This window comes from Haematobia irritans, chromosome 5, assembly GCF_050003625.1.
Source record: "Haematobia irritans isolate KBUSLIRL chromosome 5, ASM5000362v1, whole genome shotgun sequence".
In the NCBI taxonomy this organism is placed as follows: domain Eukaryota; kingdom Metazoa; phylum Arthropoda; class Insecta; order Diptera; family Muscidae; genus Haematobia; species Haematobia irritans.
Genome location: NC_134401.1, coordinates 22,101,337 through 22,122,178, shown reverse-complemented (window position 1 = coordinate 22,122,178; position 20,842 = coordinate 22,101,337). Strand labels below are relative to the sequence as shown.

General features: G+C 28.4%; 1 protein-coding gene and 3 non-coding genes across 4 annotated transcripts; 3 read left to right on the top strand and 1 right to left on the bottom strand.

Annotated features, from left to right (window-relative positions):
• The first annotated feature begins 5,540 nt into the window (after positions 1–5,540).
• LOC142239569 (uncharacterized) lies at positions 5,541–8,798 on the top strand. The gene is made up of 6 exons (XM_075311362.1): positions 5,541–5,681; positions 5,761–5,834; positions 6,001–7,109; positions 7,275–7,323; positions 7,417–8,430; positions 8,768–8,798. The coding sequence occupies exons 1-6, from the start codon at positions 5,541–5,543 to the stop codon at positions 8,796–8,798; spliced, it is 2,418 nt and encodes an 805-aa protein (XP_075167477.1).
• A 6,277-nt stretch (positions 8,799–15,075) lies between these two features.
• Positions 15,076–15,147, top strand: TRNAT-CGU (transfer RNA threonine (anticodon CGU)). Its single transcript has one exon. It is a non-coding gene; the product is annotated as a tRNA-Thr (tRNA).
• Positions 15,148–19,502: 4,355 nt separating this feature from the next.
• Positions 19,503–19,574, top strand: TRNAT-CGU (transfer RNA threonine (anticodon CGU)). The gene has a single exon. It is a non-coding gene; the product is annotated as a tRNA-Thr (tRNA).
• Positions 19,575–19,901: 327 nt separating this feature from the next.
• TRNAT-UGU (transfer RNA threonine (anticodon UGU)) lies at positions 19,902–19,973 on the bottom strand. The gene has a single exon. It is a non-coding gene; the product is annotated as a tRNA-Thr (tRNA).
• Positions 19,974–20,842: the final 869 nt, after the last annotated feature.

Sequence of the window (20,842 nt, the reverse complement as noted above, 5' to 3'; positions counted from 1 at the left end):
TTGTCTAAATTTTATTTTTATATAGAAAATTTTGTTAAAATTTTATTTCTATATAACAAATTGTGTAAAAAAATTTACATCTTTTTAGAAAATTTGGTCAAACTTTAATTTCTATAGAAAAATTTGTCTCAATATTTTATGTCTATACAAGATTTTGTCAAAATTTTATTGCTATAGAAAATTTTTTCAAAATTTTATTTCTATAGAAAATATTTTATCAAAATTTTATTTCTTTTTAGAAAATTTTCTCAAAATTTTATTTCTATACAAAATATTGTCAAAATTGTATTTCTATAAAAAAAAATTGCCAAATTTTATTTCTTTATAGAAAATTTTGTGAAAATTTGATTTCTATATAGAAAATTTTGTCAAAATTTTATTTCTATATAAAAATTTTTGTCAAAATTTTATTTCTAAACAGAACATTTTCTCCAATTTATTTTTCTATATAAAAATGTTTGTAAAAATTTTATTTCTTTATGGAAAATTTTGTACAAATTTTATTTCTATGGAAAATTTTGTAAAAATTTTATTTCTTTATGGAAAATTTTGTAAAAATTTTATTTCTTTATGGAAAATTTTGTCAAAATTTTATTTCTATAGAAAATTTTGTAAAAAGTTTATTTCTATATAGAAAATTTTGTCAAAATTTTATTTCTATAGAAAATTTTGTAAAAAGTTTATTTCTATATAGAAAATTTTGTCAAAATTTTATTTCTATAGAAAATTTTGTAAAAAGAAAATTTTGTCAGAATTTTATTTCTATATAAAAAGTTTTATCAAAATTTTATTTCTATATACCTAGAACATTTTGTCAAAATTTTATTTCTATATAAAAAATTTTGTCACTATTTTATTTCTATATAGAAAATTTTGTGAAAATTTTATTTTTATAGAAAGTTTTGTCAAGATTTTATTTCTATAGGAAATTTTGTCAAAATTTTATTTCTATATAGAAAATTTTGTCACTATTTTATTTCTATATAGAAGATTTTGTCAAAATTTTATTTCTTTATTTTATTTCTATATAGAAAATTTTGTCAAAATTTTATTTCTATATAAAAAATTTTGTCAAAATTTTATTTATAAACATAACATTTTCTCCAATTTATTTTGCTATATAAAAATGTTTGTAAAAATTTTATTTCTTTATGGAAAATTTTGTAAAAATGTTATTTCTATGGAAAATTTTGTAAAAAGTTTTTTTCTATATAGAAAATTTTGTAAAAAGTTTTTTTTTTCTATATAGAAAATTTTGTCAAAATTTTATTTCTATAGAAAATTTTGTAAAAAGTTTATTTCTATATAGAAAATTTTGTCAGAATTTTATTTCTATATAAAAAGTTTTATCAAAATTTTATTTCTATATACCTAGAACATTTTGTCAAAATTTTATTTCTATATAAAAAATTTTGTCACTATTTTATTTCTATATAGAAAATTTTGTCAAAATTTTATTTCTATAGAAAATTTGGTCAAAATTGTATGTCTATAGAAAATTTTCTCAAAAATTGTATTTCTATAGAAAATTTTGTTAAACTTTTATTAGAAAATTTTCTCAAAAATCTATTTCTATAGAAAATGTTGTCAAAATATTATTTCTATATAAAAAAATTGTCAGAATTTTTTTTCGTTCTAGAAAATTTGGTGAAAGTTTTATTTCTATATAGAACAGTTTGTCAAAATTTTATTTCTGTGTAGAAAACTTTCTCAATTTTTTTCAACATTTTATTTCTATATAGAAAATTTTGTCAAAATTTTATTTCTATATAGAAAATGTTGTCAAAGGTTTATTTCTATATAGAAAATGTTGTCAAAATTTTATTTCTGTGTAGAAACTTTCTCATTTTTGTTATATAGAAAATTTTGTTAAAATTGTATTTCTATAAAAAATTTTGTAAACAAAAATTGTCTCGGTGTTATTTCTATATAGAACGTTTTGTCAACATTTTATTTCTAAATAGAATATTTTCTCCAAATTATTTTCCTATATAAAAAAAAAATTGTAAAAATATTATTGCTTTATAGAAAATTTTGTTAAAATTTTATTTCTATATAGAAAAATTTGTCAAGATTTTACTATGTAGAAAATTTGGTCAAGATATTATTTCCCTATAAAAATTTTTGTCAAAATTTTATTTCTATAGAAAGTTTTGTCAAACTTTTATTTCTAAAGAAATTTTTGTCAAACTTTTATTTCTATAAAAAATTTTGTCAAAATTTTATTTCTATATAGAAAATGTATTTCTATATAGAACATTTTTTCAACATTTTATTTCTATATAGAAGATTTTTGCAAAATTTTATTCCTGTATAGAAAATGTTGTCATAAGTTTACTTCTATAGAGAATTTATGATGTATCTCTTTGCAAAATCTAACAAATCATAAAAAATTCTACCAATCTACCAAACAATAAAAAAAATCTACCATTTCTCGTAGAATTTTACCATCATTGTCTACCACCCAATTTTACTATTTGAATATTTAGAAGTAAGTTTTCGTGCATAAATACAAGGTGACCGAACTCCCGTTTTCATATCTCCAGCATTTGTTGTGTTGTGGTTCGAAATCGTGATCTTATGGCAGCTTGCTGGATTTGACAATTTTAATTTATTGCTGATTTTCTACAGCAGAACCTTTTGCTTTATTTTTTTTGCTAAAAAACTTGTCAAAAATGTATTGGGGATTTTTGTGAGGAATTTAAATTTTTTGACGAGAGACGAGAGAGATTTTTGGGGACGAGAACAACATAATTTGATGACAAGAGCCAGAAAAATACTGGCAACACTAACTAGCACCACTAACGTATATTGACGTTATACTCTCTCACAAACATACACAAATACAAACGAATGCATTTATTTGTCTACCCTTTTATATTTAATATGCCATAAAATTTAGCCCTTTTTTTATTGTTTTTTAATTGTCCACCAATAAATAAAAGGCCCACATTTCCATCATCGATTATGATTTCAGGTTATCGCTCAGCGTCAGACGTTTTACCCTGGTCCCACTCATAAAATGATTTGCCATATGGTCTAGGAATTTTTGTGTTTTTCTTTTGATACTGACATATTTTTGATTACTCTCCCCCGTATATTTGCCACCCAACCAAAGGATAAAAATACCATTAACAGATAATTTTCCATTTGAATTATCCTTTGAACTCCATACAAGGTGAATGAAATGGGTTGAAAATTGTTTTGTTTACACGTTAGATAGGGGATTTCCGTTATCCTTGTTTTTTTTTTTGGTTATTTTAAATATAGGGGATCCTTTATAGTGATGACGTGAGATGATAATCATAATTGTAGAGCAATTTTCTTGATAAATGTTCAAATATATTTTTAGGATGAACCTACCGTAGGCAAAAGGGTTGAGTTGAGTGACCTTCCATAAGGGGTTAAGTCATTAGTTGAGGTTGCCTTAAAGGGTATGTCATTATGCGGGCGAGGTTTTCGTTGGAAAAAAATGGGAAAACAAATAATTCCGATGATCATTTCATCCATATGGAGCCCAGAATAAGATTGCTATTAGTCCTCCAGATGTTCATCGAAACAAATTTATAATTTTCCAAATTTTGTGACGACTTAGTCCGTCCTTCCATTTAGCTATCGGCTTGAAATTGGCCACAAGTAGCTTTTATTTATGTAGGTGGGAAGGCATTTCAAATGAGCCACTAATTATGAACCGAAATGAATCAATTTCCGCACAGTATATATAATGTCATCGTATACCAAATTCCAATCGGATCGGATGAAATTTGTTCCTCCATGAGGCTCAAAAAGCCAAAATCAAGGAACCGATTTATATGGGCCCTACAAATAGATATGGACCGATACGAGGGTTGCCGTTTATTTGGCAGGATTGGGTAACCCTAGTGTTGCAATTGTATAGCTTGGCATTTTTGAGGTTATGTACCCACAGCTCTATTAGTGTTGTTTACTCAAAATATTCATTTCGCCAAAATAAATGGATTTAAATCATGAATATTTTCGTACGATTATTTTTATAATTTTCGTGGTGGATAAAGTAAACAGTAGTGCATCGATGAATTTCAGGCGATGTAGCTCCGTCAAGGGCCAGTGGTTATCGTTGGTATGGTGGTGAATTCAACTCCAATATGAATTTCGTGAAGATCGGAAACCATTGTTGCTGTGCATCAACTGATATTGCAAGATCGTCACGTGACCTATCGTGAGATTGAGACAACCTTAATCATTCGTGGGACCAGCATACATTTAAAATTGCATGAAAATTGCCCGTCAAAAAAAAAAAAAAAAACTGTTCGCTTTGGATCCCACACAATTTGTCAATCGCTCAAAGAAAAAAAAGGCTCGTGTCGATTTGTCAAAAGAAATTCCCTAAAAATACAATCGCTGTCCTTCGAAATACGTATGAGCCCGATAGTAAACAGCACTCGACTGTATAGGTGTTTAAAGATGAGACAACTCCAACAAAAATTGCTCGCGCACGAAGCACATCCAAGTATGAACCACTTTTTGAATGATTATTAAAGCCCACCTGACCACTTACAGATTTATTCCAATGACAGTTCATTTTATTTTTTACATGCTTACAAAAGCGTCATTGCTTGTTACCATGATATTGATAGTGTTGCATCGAATCCAAAAAGAGGACGAAAAGAAAAACGTTAACAATACCGAAAATTGTCCGAAAAGACCAGATTTGAGAAATTTGGTCGTGAGTTAGACTATCGCGAGTATGGATGCAACACATATTGAAAAATTGGTTTGGACTCGAGCCATTGAAGGTCCAAAAAGTACAAGAGCTTACCGATGTGCAAAAGCAGTTAGACTATAAAGAGCCAAGGAATTGCTTCGCTTGCACGTAAGTGGCCAGTTATCGAATTTCCATTCTAAATTGAGCGGTTTGTGAACAAACAAAATGATCGAGTTTACTTGTCAAAGAGGTCAGCTGAAAATGACCATTTTGGTCCGATCGGACCAAAATTGGTCCAAAAAATTATTCAATTTAAATTTGGTCCGATGGTCGGACCAAATGGAATATGGCTGATTTTGCTCCACTGTCGTCAAATCGGTATTTTTTCCAAAATTTTCTATAGAAATAAAAGTTTAACTATATTTTCTATCAAAATAAGATTTTGCCAACATTTTGTACAGAAATAAACTTTAAAAAATTTGTATAGGTACAAAATTATGCAAACATTTTGTATAGGAAGAAAACTTTGTAAACATTTTATATAGAAATAACATTTGCGATAACTTTCTATAGAAAGTTATCGCAGCAAGAAAACTCCTTAGTGGCGTGTGATCTCAGAATAAACGGAGTACCTTTCTATGATAATGAAAACTTATTTGATCTAATTGGAAATCTTTGCAACTGTATACAAATACGTCCACCGGAAATTAAAACGATCTACAGAATACAAACCAAGAATAATAATGAAACTGCTCCAACAATAATTGTCAAATGTATAACTCCGTATGAAAGATATTTCTTTCTCAAAAATATTACTGCACACCGCCGCAAAACTAAAGATTTACTCCGCTTAAACATGCTTGGGTTTAATTCTGGTAATCCATTCTACATAAATGAACAATTATCTCAGCATAATTTCAAAGTGTTTAGAGAAGCGAGAAGATACAAAAACGAGAAACGTCTGCACTCTGTATACACTATGAGAGGTGTCGTATATGTAAAATGCACAGAGAACGATGACCCAATACAACTTAATTCTATCGATAAACTAACAAAACTTTTTCGCAATCCAACAGAACAAAACTAAAATCATATTTATATTCGAAGTTATCATTATGTCCAATATAAATAATTATACAATACCTTTTATGTACTACTATTTCTACAAACTTCATAAACATATCAATAATACTAATAGTTCTGAAGAACATTCTTATTGTAAATCAATATTTAAAAATTTTTTGAGTGTTGCTGATGGCTTATTATTTAACAGAAACTATTTAAAATATGTCATTAAATAACAATAATGTTTACAGAGGCGCATTAGCAGATATGGTTAAAGTCCTTGTAAAACAACGTGTTGGCCTTCATGTTTGCCACATAAACGCACAAAGTCTAAAGAACAAAATTGACGAATTTAGATGGACCTTTGAACATTCGCAGGTTGATGTCATATGTTTATCTGAGACCTGGTTTAATACTTCTATAACTAATGCTTTTGTATCTGTAAAAGGATATAAACTATATAGAGCTGATAGGAAATCACACGGAGGTGGTGTAGCAATTTACGTAAAAGACGGCATTAACGCAAAAGTAATTTCATGCACTGGTGAAACTGATCAGATTGAACACATTTTCTTGGATATCAGCACAAAAGAATGCAATATATTTATGGGAACAGTTTATAGACCAAATTCTATGATAAAAACCGACACTTTCATGAACAAATTGGAATCCGCTGCTCTTTCGTATAACGATATTATATTAGTTGGTGATTTTAATGCTAATATACTGTACGACATGAGTCTTGTTGACAACATGAACTCTATTGGCCTTTCACCAACAAATTATCAGTTACCCACACACTTTACATCTACATCAAGCACGTTACTGGATTTATTCTTTGTAAACGATCAAACCAAAATTCTTTTATACGATCAACTTTCTGCTCCTTGTTTTTCGAAACACGACCTGATTTTTATCACCTACAACGTTCAAGTGAACTCACCTAAATCACAATATACATATCGGGATTTCAAAAACATAAACTACGAAAAATTGGAGAATGAGATTTTCAAGATTGAATGGGATTATATATATACTATGGCCTCAGTAGATGATCAAGCATTTTTCCTAGAGAATAATATTGAGAAACTATATGAAAGTACTGTGAAGCTAAAAACCAAAACTATTAAAAACTGCAATAGCCCGTGGTTTTCAGATCGTATAAAACAGTTGATTATAGATCGAGATCTTGCTTATCAACGATGGAAACGTTTTAAACTGGATGACATGAAAGAACATTTTCGTAGTAAACGAAAAAAAGTGAATGAAGAAATAAAGAAAGCAAAGACTGCTTATTATCAGAATCGTTTCTACAATGCAGTCAGTGCAAAAAAAACTTGGCGTACAATACGAGAAATTGGTATTGGGAGGTCAGAAAACACAATTCAAGGGAACGTGGATGTAAATGAAATTAACAGTAATTTTGTCAATATACCCATGATACAATCCATCCCAAGCCATTACAATTTCCTTTATGACCAGAATATGGTTTCTTTTAATAAACTTGAATTTATCCAAATTACAGAGTTGGACTTTCTCGCAACCTGTTCCAAGATAACATCAAACTCTGTTGGGTATGACAACATGCATCCAAGGTTCTTAAAAATTATTTTACCTGTTGTATTACCTTTCATTGTTTATTTCTTTAATTGCATCATTAAAAACAGTAGTTACCCCAATAGCTGGAAACATTCAAAAATAATTCCTATACCAAAACCCAATGGAGAACTACGACCTATAGCAATTCTATCTTTCTTATCAAAGGTTTTCGAAAAATTACTGCATCGCCAGATAAGTTATTTTATAAATAAACACAAATTACTGACATCAGGACAATCCGGATTTCGAGCTCAACGTAGCTGTACTACAGCGCTATTAAATGTCAGCGAAGATATTCGTTCTGAGATTGAAAATAATAAAATTAATATTCTGGTTTTACTAGATCATTCAAAGGCGTTCGATACTGTAGATCATGACATTTTGATAACAAAACTTAAGTACATGTTTCGCTTCTCGAAATCGGCAATTAAACTAGTCCAATCTTATTTGTCCAACAGATATCAATCAGCTTTTGTAATGAATACCCGATCAGATCCACTTTTAGTTACTCGGGGTGTACCTCAAGGGTCCATACTGGGACCCCTTCTATTCACCTTGTATGCAAATGATTTGCCAAATCAATTACAATTTTGCAAAATGCATCTGTATGCCGATGATGCTCAAATGTACTTAGCAGGCGATATAAACAAGTTACAGGAAACTGTTAGAAACATAAATTTGGATTTGCAAAGAGTCCATAAATGGGCATGCGCAAATGGCTTAAGCTTAAATCCATCGAAGTCAAAGTGCATTTTAATAAAGAAAAAATCACTGAAAATCAGTTTGAATGTTGATATAATTCTAAACAACGAAAGAATCGAAATTGTTGAAAATGCCAAAAACCTCGGTATATGTTTCAATTCGTCACTTACATGGTCCACTCATATTGGAAATATAATTGGATCAGCTTACAACAAACTGCGCGTTCTTTGGAATACACAATATTATACACCACAAAAAACTCGAACCTTGATTGTGAAGTCTTATATAATGCCTACCATACTGTATGGATGCGAGCTTTTTTCAAACACTGACGCAAACAGCAAGCGAAAACTCAATCTTCTATTTAATAACATAACAAGGTATGTCTATGGCTTGAGGAAATATGATCACATATCTACTTTCAAAACTAAAATATATGGTGTATCCTTTGAAACTCTTTTAAAAAGTAAAGCCTTGTGTTGCTTGCACAAGATTATACATCACAATGAACCAGATTACCTATACGAAAGATTGATTTTCTGTAGGTCAAACAGAGGGAAGAAGCTGGTACCTTTTCGACACCAAAGTTTAACATCAGAGTGGCAGTTCTTTATTCACGCTGTGCGTCTCTGGAATGCCCTACCATCAACACTACAAACCATCAGAAACACCTATCAATTCAAAACAAAAATATATAACTACTTTTTAAATACTTAGAATTTCACGGTTACGTTTAATTTGTTTGTGATTATATAAATTGTATTAGTTTTACATATTATATACCTAATTTTGCTGAACCATATAACTTAATCAATATATATTCCTATGCTATAATTATAAGATTTATATCTTGTTGTATAGGAAATTCGCATAAATAAAATAAATAAAATAAATAAATAAATAAAATTTTGGTAAAATGTTTTATAGAAATAAAATTTTGGCAAAATGTTCTATAGAAATAAAATTTAGGCAAAATGTTCTATAGAAATAAAATTTGTACAAAATTTTCTACAGAAATAAAATTTTTACAAAATTTTCTATAGAAATAAAATTTTAACAAAATTTTCTATAGAAATAAAATTTTGACAAAATTTTCTATAGAAATAAAATTTTGACCGAATTTTCTAAAGAAATAACATTTTAACAAATTTTCTAAAGAAATAACATTTTAAAATTTTGGCAAAATGTTCTATAGAAATAAAATTTTTATACAATTTTCTATAGAAATAAAATTTTGACCGAATTTTCTAAAGAAATAAAATTTTAACAAATTTTCTATAGAAATGCAATTTTGACAAAAATTTCTATAGAAATAAAATTTTGACAAAATTTTCTATAGAAAAATATAGAAATGAAAGTTTTGAATAGAAATAAAAATTTTCAATCGAAGTAAAGTTTTGGAAAAGTTTTAACTTTTAAATGATATTAATTTAATTTGGAAAAATGGTCCGCTGGTAGGAATTTTGGTCCAATTTTGCAAAAATCTTGGTCCAAAATGAAAATTAATTGTGGCAACGCTGTTGGCCACCATAGCCGCCGTAACGGGGTCTAAATAATATTATCGGGAACATGTCGTAAAGACAGTATTGAAGTTCCGGGCAGACAGACATTTAGGGCACTCAGCCTGCGTCAAATAAGAAAGGCTTCAAAAGGTGGTTCCTCGCTTCATTTCTATCGCACAATAGCCCTCTAAATCTCCGGATATCAATCCGTTGGAATTTTGCGCCTGGAGCATTTTAAAGAATAAAGTTGGCACTAAAAAATACCAAATTGTCGATCATTTCAAGACAGCGCTTCGGCGGGAATTAACCAAAATACCGCACACAGAAAAATTTGTTCACGAAAAAGTTTCCAATTAAAATCTTAATTGAGTTTTAAAAATATTCAATTAAAAATTTTATTGATTCAAGAAATTGTTTAATTAAAACAAAAATCAATCACAAAAAGTAATAGTATCAATTAATTTTTTAATTGACTTACAATTAATTTTTTAATTGATACTATTATTTCTGTGATTGAAGACATTTCAATTAAAAAATTAATTGGATCAATTAATTTAGTGATTGAGTCAGAGCCACTGTGTTGTGTACAGAGCCACTTTCGTACCGCGTGTGAAGCCTTGTGGGCAAAAGTCGACAAGCTTTTCGATAAAGTCGTTTTGTCAAATTTATTTCCCAGTACCAAGTACGCAATTCTTAAATTTAAATGAGAATTATGTCTGAAGGGTACCCGTATTTCAATTCCCCGCTTCTCAGAATCAATATCAAAATTTTTGGAATCGGGCAAGCTTTTTTCATAGTAATTCTTAAATTTGATGTTATTTCCGACAATTTTGAATAATAAAATTACAGAAACGAAAAAAATATACCGCTTTACTTTATTGCCTTACATATCAGCTACCCTGTATACACTCATTTATTCTTTACTAGCCAAAAAGAATTAAATAAATTTCGTTTAACAAATGACCCAAAAATATCCTCCATTAAAAAAATTCTGGCTATAAAATTTTGCAACCCCAAAAAAACTGGTCAAGACGCGCATAACTCAGAAAATCTGTTGCCAAAAATAAGAAAAATAATTCATTAAATTGAGTGATCCATGCATTAATAAAATCCCTTCGAATCGTAAAAACAAAAATCTACAATCAACCAACCATCTTTTAAATTGAAGATGCCATAAAAAAATGGTGGCAAATTTATGCCACTGGAGAAATAAAAGTGACAAACAAACGAACAAACAAACAGAAGAACTAAGCTCACATGTAACCTCCATCAATGCTGGCACACGCCATAGCTCGCTCCCCCCAAAACATTGCAAATGAACACATATGCTAATATGGCTGCTTGAGTGCTTGGAAGGATGGCTGTAGCTCAGTCAGCCATCCTTCCATCTTTGCATATGAGCATGTCTACATAGACATACATATAATTCTTAGGACAACCCCATTAAAGTTAAAGAGAATGGGGGGGGGAGGGGGGGGGGGCAATGAAAGCACAAAAGCATGAAACTCAAAGTGTGATACAACTTTTGACAAACGTCATTATTACTAAGGCCGCCGAAGCAGCATCATCATTATCAGCATCATCATCATCGTTACAAACGAAGAGAAACTGCTAAGCACAGTGGGAGATGTGTGACATCGATACCTACACACAGAAAAGGAAAAAAAGATCGCCTCAAACCTGTTTCAAGAGCAAACTGGTATTTTAGAAAGGGAAACATGGAACATTTTTGTTGCAAAAAATTTTTTTTTGCACCCAACATATAAATCAGATACATAAATTGCGATAAAAAAACATGATTGCTCAAATATGTTACATGTTCCTTGCCAAAAAAATATGGTGAAGTGTTTATAGTACTTCTCTGCGTCTAAATTCCATAGTCGAGTCCGCAAGCAGGTGAAGTTTGAAAATGGGATTTTTTCGGTCCAAGTTTTGATATAGCTCTCTTATAAAGTGACACCCGATTTGGTTTCTGGAGCATCTTTATTATACCCTCCACCATAGGATGGGGGTATATTAACTTTGTCATTCCGTTTGTAACACATCGAAATATTGCTCTAAGACCCCATATAGTATATACATTCTGGGCCGTGGTGAAATTCTGAGTCGATCTGAGCATGTCCGTCCGTCCGTCCGTCTGTTGAAATCACGCTAATTTCCGAACGAAACAAGAAATCGACTTGAAACTTGGCACAAGTAGTTGTTATTGATGTAGGTCGGATGGTATTGCAAATGGGCCATATCGGTCCACTTTTACGTACAGCCCCCATATAAACGGACCCCCAAATTTGGCTTGCGAGGCCTCTAAGAGAAGCAAATTTCATCCGATCTGGTTGAAATTTGGTACGTGGTGTTAGTATATGGTCTCTAACAACCATGCAAGAATTGGTCCATATCGGTCCATAATTATATATAGCCCCCATATAAATCGATCCCCAGATTTGTCCTCCGGAGCCTCTTGGAGGAGCAAAATTCTTCCGATCCGGTTGAAATTTGGAACATGGTGTTAGAATGTGGTCTCTAACAAACACGCAAGACTTGGTAAATATCGGTCCATAATTGTATATAGCCCCCATATAAACCGTTCCCCAGATTTGATCTCCGGAGCCTCTTGAAGGAGCAAAATTCATCCGATCCGGTTGAAATTTGCAACGTGGTGTTAGTATAAGGCCGCTAATAACCATGCCAAAATTGGTCCATATTGGTCTATTGTTATATATAGCCGATCCCCAATCACACAAAAATTGGTCCATATCGGTTCATAATCATGGTTACCACTCGAGCCAAAAATAATCTACCAAAATTTTATTTTTATAGAAAATATTGTCAAAATGTTATTTCTATAGAAAATTTTGTCAAAATTTTATTTCTATATATAATTTTGTCAAAATTTTATTTCTATAGCAAAATTTTTTTCAAATTTTATTTCTATAGAAAATTTTGTCAAAATTTTACTTCTATAGAAAATGTTGTCAAAATTTTATTTCTATAGAAACTTTAAACTTAATTATATACGTATTTAATCGGCCTTTTTTTGTTTAATATATACCAAGTATGGACTATGTGGTATATATTACGGTTTTAGGAAGTTTTACGATACCTTGCCATCGGCTTCAGTAGAAGTTTCTACGCAATACATGGTGGAGGGTACATAAGCTTCGTCCTGGCCGAACTTTCGGCCGTATATACTTGTTGTAATTTTCATCCGATTGGTCTGAAATTTGACGGATTTTAGGTCCACAAAAGTGTGTACAGAATATTTTGGGTATCCATCCATGGTTTGGTATATCTCCCATATAGACCGATCTACTGACGATTTGCTTGAAATTAAAAATCTAGACATAATTTAGTTCCATAAATAGGAGTACTGAATACGGTGTGCCTACACGCAGAGAAGAAACATGATTGTCACAATCATATTCGAAGAGCAAAATAATATGATAGGAGCTATTTTTGCGGCGACCATTTAACATTTTAACTTGCAACCATGTTGGCTCAGTGAACATGGTTCTAAGAAAAATGTAATTGTCCTCATCTAAAATGTTATTATATTGATAAAAAGAATTTTGTTTGAATGAAAAGACAATGGTCAAGATTTAAAATGTTATGGTATTCATTAAAAATGTTTTTCTCCTAGTTAAAAGAACATGGTCACAACCTAAAATGTTTTGATCTTTATGAGAAAACTTTTTTCATCGTCGAAAAAAGGACGCCACTTGAGAAAAGAAAACACAACATTAACTTTATTTGTTTGTTTTTATTTATTTAGTTTATAAATAAATAAAAACAAACAAATAAAGTTGTTTATTTGTATTTATAATGCCGTTCAAGCAAACGTCATATATTTTTACACACTCTATTTTATTTCAATTTCAACAATAAGTAATTATTCCATATTTACATCGTGCGCATCAAATGTACAAACACAGACATCATGTAACTGCAAATAAAAATAAATGATACCATATAGCAAAATGCAGAACAAAAAACAGGTACATTTTTTTTCAATTACACTTTCCTTTTTTGTGTTCACATAAAACCACGTGCCACTTCTGAATAAATAAATTAACACAAAACACAGTAAATCCGTATTCTCCGTCCATTCCAAGAAACAATCAACACACGACTGACGCGCAAAATGAAAATCGTGTGTACCTGCTGAATGTTTTTATAAAATTCTTTTCGCTGCAAACAAGTTAAAAAATTAAATGGTCACGAAAAAAATGTAAATGGTCTTTATGGCCATGTAATGGTTCTAGACACGTCTATATTTAACCTATAAAAATACTTTTTTCCCTGTAAAAAAGTAAAAAAATTGAATGGTCAGATACATGATTTTCCCGACCATTTAATGGTCTCAAATTCTATCATTTAAATGATAGAACATGTTTGCGCTATTTGAGAACCATTCAAATGCTTATTGCCACCATACATTTTTCTCCGCTCAAAAACTATTTTTACAAAGACAAAATACATGGTTTTCGCGGCAATTACATGCTCTAGATAAGCATTAAATGGATGCGGCAACCATGTCCAAACATGGTTTTTCTGTGCGTGTAAGTACAGACTTTGCCACATATAGACCGATTGAGATTTTTTGCCATCATTGCCAATTGTGCCTGTCTGACATGTCTCTACTTGCAAAACTCAACATTGAGTACATAAAAGGGGTGGTCTTATGGTTTCATATGTTATCCTCACACATGTACGTATGTATGTACAAATGTGTGTTTCTTGTTAGGTCGTGTGTATGTGTGTTTGCTGTTTTTTTTTTGCGTCTAAGACGTCTCCATGGCATGCGTATGTCTGATGGCTTCCATTGCTGCCATTATTTATTTTCACCAACTCATTCATATGTTAAAAAGATTCCCCCTTTAATTTTCTTTCGTTGGCCCTTTTTTGTGCTGTGCGGCTGTGTGCTGTCATGGGGTTTGTTTTTTAGGGGTTTTGATTATGTCTCGTGCATAAATAAAAAAACAGCCTCCAGTTAAATGTTTCTTCCTATTTTGCTGTGCCCTAGCCCCAACCCCCTTCCCGAATGCTTTCGAATTCCACTTTACCATATTATATTTTGCGCCATCATGGCATCTTAACGGAAAAAGGGAAATTTTCTTATTTTTTTATTGTTTTGCTTTTATCCGAAGATGTCTTATACATCACACACTCCAAGTTTTCAAGTTAAAAAGCAGAGAGATCACGTACGAGGGCAGTAAGGTAAGTTGGGGGAAAAATTCATATAAATTTATGGAGAAGCTAATTGTAAAGGTAATTATGGGCAGACAATGAAGATATTGATTTGAAGATGACAATAGATTTTTTTTTTATAATTTTTATTCCATATTTGTTTGAGAACGTATTCTTATCAGTATGGTGAAAAACAGACAATTTATTAAATTTTTTGATCAACTATCATTGATAAGGAATAATGATGCCGATAAAAGATAAGGTGATATTTATAACTACGGAAATCAAAAAAATCAATTTTCTAAAACTCAATATTCAAAGAAATCGGATGTCATCACCGCCTCTTTAGCTCAGTGGTAGAGCACTGGTCTCGTAAACCAGGGGTCGTGAGTTCAATCCTCACAGGAGGCAATAATATTTATTGCTTCACAATTGGGCTGGAATCACGTTTACCACTCGAGCCATAACTAATTTAACAAAATTTTATTTCTATAGAAAATTTTTACAAAACTTTATTTCCATAGAAAATTTTGTAAAAATTTTATTTCTATAGAAAATTTTGTAAACATTTTATTTCTATAGAAAATTTACACAAAATTTTATTTTTATAATTTTTATTTTTAATTTTATTTCTATTGCAAATTTACACAAAATTTTATTTCCATAGAAAATTTTCACAAAATTTATTTCTATAGAAAATTTTTACAAAATTTTATTGTTTAGAAAATTTTCACAAAATTTTTTTTGTATAGAAAATTTTGTCAAAATTTTATTTGTATAGAAAATTTTGACAAAATTGTATTTCTACAGAAAATTTTGTCAAAATTTTATTTCTATAGAAATTTTGTCAAAATTTTGTAGAAAATTTTCAAAAAAATTTCTTTCTATAGAAAATTTTCACAAAATGTTATTTCTATAGAAAATTTTCATAATTTTTGCTTCTATAGAACATTTTGTCAAAAATTCATTTCTATGCAATTTCAAACGAATGCAAAATCGTGGAAATCGGTTCGTTCGTTATTGTAGTTATTGCGTCAGGAAGGAAAATCCGATTTATTTTTATATATTAAATTTTGTAAAAATTTTATTTCTATGGAAAATTTAGTCAAAATTTTATTTCTATAGAAAATTTTGTCAAAATTTTATTTCTATAAAAATTTTGTCAAAATTTATTTCTATAGAAAATTTTCACAAAACTTTATTTCTAAAGAAAATTTTGTGAAAATTTTTATTTCTATAGAAAATGTACACAAAATTTTAATTCTATAGAAAATCTCACAAAATTTTATTTCTGTAGAACATTTACACAAAATTTTATTTCTATAGAAAATTTTTACAAAATTTCATTTCAATAGAAAATTTACACAAAATTTTATTTTTATAGAAAAATTTTGTCAAAATGTTATTTCGTAGCTAATTTTGTTAAAATGTTATTTCTATAGAAAATTTTCACAAAATTTTATTTCTATAGAAAATTTCGTTAAAATTTTATTTCTATATAAAATTTTATCAATATTTGATTTCAATAGAACATTTACACACAATTTTATTTCTAGAGAAAATTTTCACAAAAATTTATTTCTATAGAAAATTTCACAAAATTTTATTTCTATAGAAAACTTTTACAAAATTTTATTTCGATAGAATATTTTGTAAAAGCTTTATTTCTATAGAAAATTTTGTCAACATTTTATTTCTATAGAAAATTTTGTCAAAATTTTATTTCTATAGAAAATTTACATAAAATTTTATTTCTATAGAAAATTTTGTCAAAATTTTATTTCGATAGAACATTTACACAAAATTTTATTTCTATAGAAAATTTTCACAAAAGTTTCATTTATATAGAAAATTTTTACAAAATTTCATTTCTATAGAAAATTTACACAAAATTTTATTTATATAGACAATTTTGTCAAAATGTTATTTCTTAGCAAATTTTGTTAAAATGTTATTTCTACAGAAAATTTTCACAAAATTTTATTTCTATAGAAAAATTTGTTAAAATTTTATTTCCATAGAAAATTTTCAAAAAATTTTATTTCTATCGAAAATTTTCACAAAATTATATTTCTATAGAAAATTTTTACAAAATTTTATTTCTATAGAAAACTTTCACAAAATTTTCTTTCTATAGAAAATTTTCACAAAATTTTATTTGTATAGAAAATTTTCACAAAATTTTATTTCTATTTTGTCAGAATTTTATTTCTATATTTCTATTTTGTCAGAATTTTATTCTATATATATATATATTTTCACAAAATTTTATTACTATATAAAAATGTTGTCAACATTCTAGTTTATAAAAAATTTTGTCAAAATTTTATTTCTATAGCAAATTTTCACAAAATTTTATTTCTTTAGAAAATTTTCATAAAATTTCATTTCTATAGAAATTTTGTTAAAATGTAATTTCTACAGAAAATTTTCACAAAATTTTATTTCTATAGAAAAACTTTACAACATTTTATTTCTATAGAAAATTTTCACAAAATTTTATTTCTATAGAAAATTTTTACAAAATTTTATTTCCAATAAAAATTATGTCAAAATTTTATTTCTATAGAAAATTTTGTCAAAATTGTATTTCTATGGAAAATTGTGCAAACATTTTATTTCTATAAAAAATTTTCACAAAAATTTATTTCTATAGAATATTTTGTAAAAGTTTTATTTCTATAGAAAACTTTCACAAAATTTTATTTTTATAGAAAATTTTGTCAAAATTTTATTTCTATAGAAAATTTTGTTAAAATTTTATTTCTATAGATATCTATAGATTTTATTTCTATAGGAAATTTTCACAAAAGTTTCATTTATATAGAAAATTTTTACAAAATTTCATTTCTATAGAAAATTTACACAAAATTTTATTTATATAGACAATTTTGTCAAAATGTTATTTCTTAGCAAATTTTGTTAAAATGTTATTTCTATAGAAAATTTTCACAAATTTTTTTCTATAGAAAATTTTGTTAAAATTTTATTTCTATATAAAATTTTATTAAAATTTTATGTCAATAGAACATTTACACAAAATTGTATTTCTATAGATAATTTTCACAAAAATTTATTTCTATAGAAAATTTCACATAATTTTATTTCTATAGAAAATTATCACAAAATATTATTTCTATAGAAAGTTATCTCAAAATTTTATTTCTATAGAAAATGTTGTCAAGATTTTATTTCTATAGAAAATTTCACTAAATTTTATTTCTAAAGAAAATTTTGTCAAATTTTTATTTCTATAGAACATTTTGTCAAAATTTTATTTCTATAGAAAACTTTGTTAAAATTTTATTTCTATGCAAAATTTTGTCAACATTTTATTTCTATAAAAAATTTTCACAAAATTTTATTTCTATAGAATATTTTGTAAAAGGTTTATTTCTATAGAAAATTTTCACAAAAATTTATTTCTATAGAAAATTTTTTCAAAATTTTATTTCTATCGAAAATTTTGTCAAAATTTTATTTCTATAGAAAATTTTCACAAAATTTTATTTCTATAGAAAATTTTCACAAAAGTTTCATTTATATAGAAAATTTTTACAAAATTTCACTTCTATAGGAAATTTACACAAAATTTTATTTTTATAGAAAATTTTGTCAAAATGTTATTTGTTAGCAAATTTCACAAAATTTTATTTCTATAGAAAATTTTGTTAAAATTTTATTTCTATATAAAATTTTATCAATATTTTATTTCAATAGAACATTTATACAAAATTTTATTACTATTATATAGAAAATTTTCACAAAATTTTATTTCTATAGAAAATTTTGTCAAAATTTTATTTCCATAGAAAATTTTCACAAAACTTTATTTCTGTAGAAAATTTTGTTAAAATTTTATTTCTATAGAAAATTTTGTTGAAACTTTATCAATATTTTATTTCAATAGAACATTTACACAAAATTTTATTACTATATAGAAAATTTTCACAAAATTTTATTTCTATAGGAAATTTTCACAAAATTTTATTTCTATAGAAAATTTTCACAAAATTTTATTACTATATAGAAAATTTTCACAAAATGTTATTTCTATAGAAAATTTGCACAAAATTTTATTTCTATAGAAAATTTTCACAATTTTTTTTTCTATAAAACATTTTGACAGCCAACTTCATTCAAATCGATGATTCGATGGTGGCATAGGAAAAGAGAGATGTTTGTATGAATTTATTTCGGCAATAGCCGGCTATCAATATAAAACCTTTTTTCGGAGGGTTCAAGTGTGGTTTATTGTTGGGTTTAATGAACTGCCTGAATTTATTCTGATAATTGGTTGATAGTTTTGCCGCAAGTAGGGGATGCTGATGAGGAATGTGGTAATTCCGACACGTGCGTCCATCCAACCATCTTGCAATCTATAGGGCTTTGCCCAAATAAATTTGACAAACATTCTTTTCCTCTGTTGGTTAAGCTACACTTGTAGTTTAGTCAATGTATGGTTTTAAGCTGAAATAAAAAAAAACAACAAAATTTCATTTCTTTAGAAAAAATTGTCAACATTTTTATTTCTATAGACAATTTTGTCAAAATTTTATGTATATAGAAAATTTTGTTAACATTTTATTTCTACAATAATTTTTGTCAAAATTTAATTCTATAAAAAAATTTGTCAAAATTTTATATTTATTGAAAATTTTGTCAAAAAATGTCTTTATTTTAAAGATGCTCCACTGTTGGACTAACAAGTAATTTCAAAACTTCTGGATCCAAATAATCTTTTTGAAGGTTTCGAAAAGTACACAGCCTCTTTAGCTCAGTGGTAGAGCACTGGTCTCGTAAACCAGGGGTCGTGAGTTCAATCCTCACAGGAGGCAACGAAATTTATTGTTTCAAAAGACCTATTTAGGATTGCTTAGAAAACTCATAGGGTGGCATATCAACATTGGAAAAATTATTGATTTGATATGAAAGATGAAGGAGCATACATTTTAGAAAACAATAGTAAACATTTTTTTGTCAGTGTGAAGAAAATAAATTTTCAGTACAAAAGTTACAAATGTAACCTTTATAGACGAATACCTTCATAAAGACAAATCCTTATTTTTCAGCGAATATGCCATCTAGAAAAGTTTTTTTTTTTATCCGTTAAAGAGAAAAAAACACAATAAGTTAATGATATAAATTCAAAAATTTAATTACTTTGCCTCCTGTGAGGATTGAACTCACGACCCCTGGTTTACAAGACCAGTGCTCTGCCACTGAGCTAAAGAGGCTGTAGTGATAGCTGTGTCAATTCAGTACTATTGCATTTGAAAAACTAATAAATACATATTCTTACTGATTATTTTATTAAAATGTAAAGGGTGGTTAAAATTTAAAGGGCCACACAACACAAACTATTTAGGAAATTATTGTAATTTTATTTTATTATGATATATTGGTATTACTCAATTACGAATGGAACAAAATATCGGCCAAATGGGCGCCGCGACATCGGTGGCTCACCTTCATCCGATGGTCCAAATTTTCGATGACGCTGAGGTATAATGGAGGTTCTATGCCGTTAATGTGCCGAATTATCTCATCCTTTAGCTCTTAAATTGTTGCTGGCTTATCGACGTACACCTTTTCTTTCAAATAACCTCAAAGAAAAAACTCCAACGGTGTCAAATCACATGATCTTGGCGGCCAATTGACATCGCCATTACGTGAGATAACACGGCCATTAAATTTGTTGCGCAAAAGAGCCATTGTTTCGTTAGCTGTGTGGCAAGTGGCATCGTCCTGCTGAAACCACATATCGTCCACATCCATATCTTCCAATTCGGGCCATAAAAAGTTCGTTATCATCTCACGATAGCGAGCACCATTCACAGTAACTGCCTGACCAGCCTCATTTTGGAAAAAATACGGCCCGATGATGCCGCCAGCCCATAAACCGCACCAAACAGTCACTCTTTGTGGGTGCATTGGTTTTTCGACAATCACTCTTGGATTCTCACTCGCCCAAATGCGGCAATTCTGTTTATTGACGAAACCACTGAGGTGAAAATGTGCCTCATCACTGAAGATGATTTTCTTCGAAAATTGATCATCCACTGTTGCCATTTCTTGGAACCATTTAACACGTTGTTGGATTGTG

Excerpts from the sequence above, each read along its gene's own strand:
- LOC142239569 (XM_075311362.1), top strand. The coding sequence starts at position 5,541 with ATGCTTGGGTTTAATTCTGGTAATCCATTCTACATAAATGAACAATTA. Across the intron at positions 5,682-5,760 it reads CTATGAGAGGTGTCGTATAT|AACAAAACTAAAATCATATT; the intron begins GTAAAATGCACA and ends GCAATCCAACAG. Across the intron at positions 7,110-7,274 it reads GCGTACAATACGAGAAATTG|AGTTGGACTTTCTCGCAACC; the intron begins GTATTGGGAGGT and ends TCCAAATTACAG.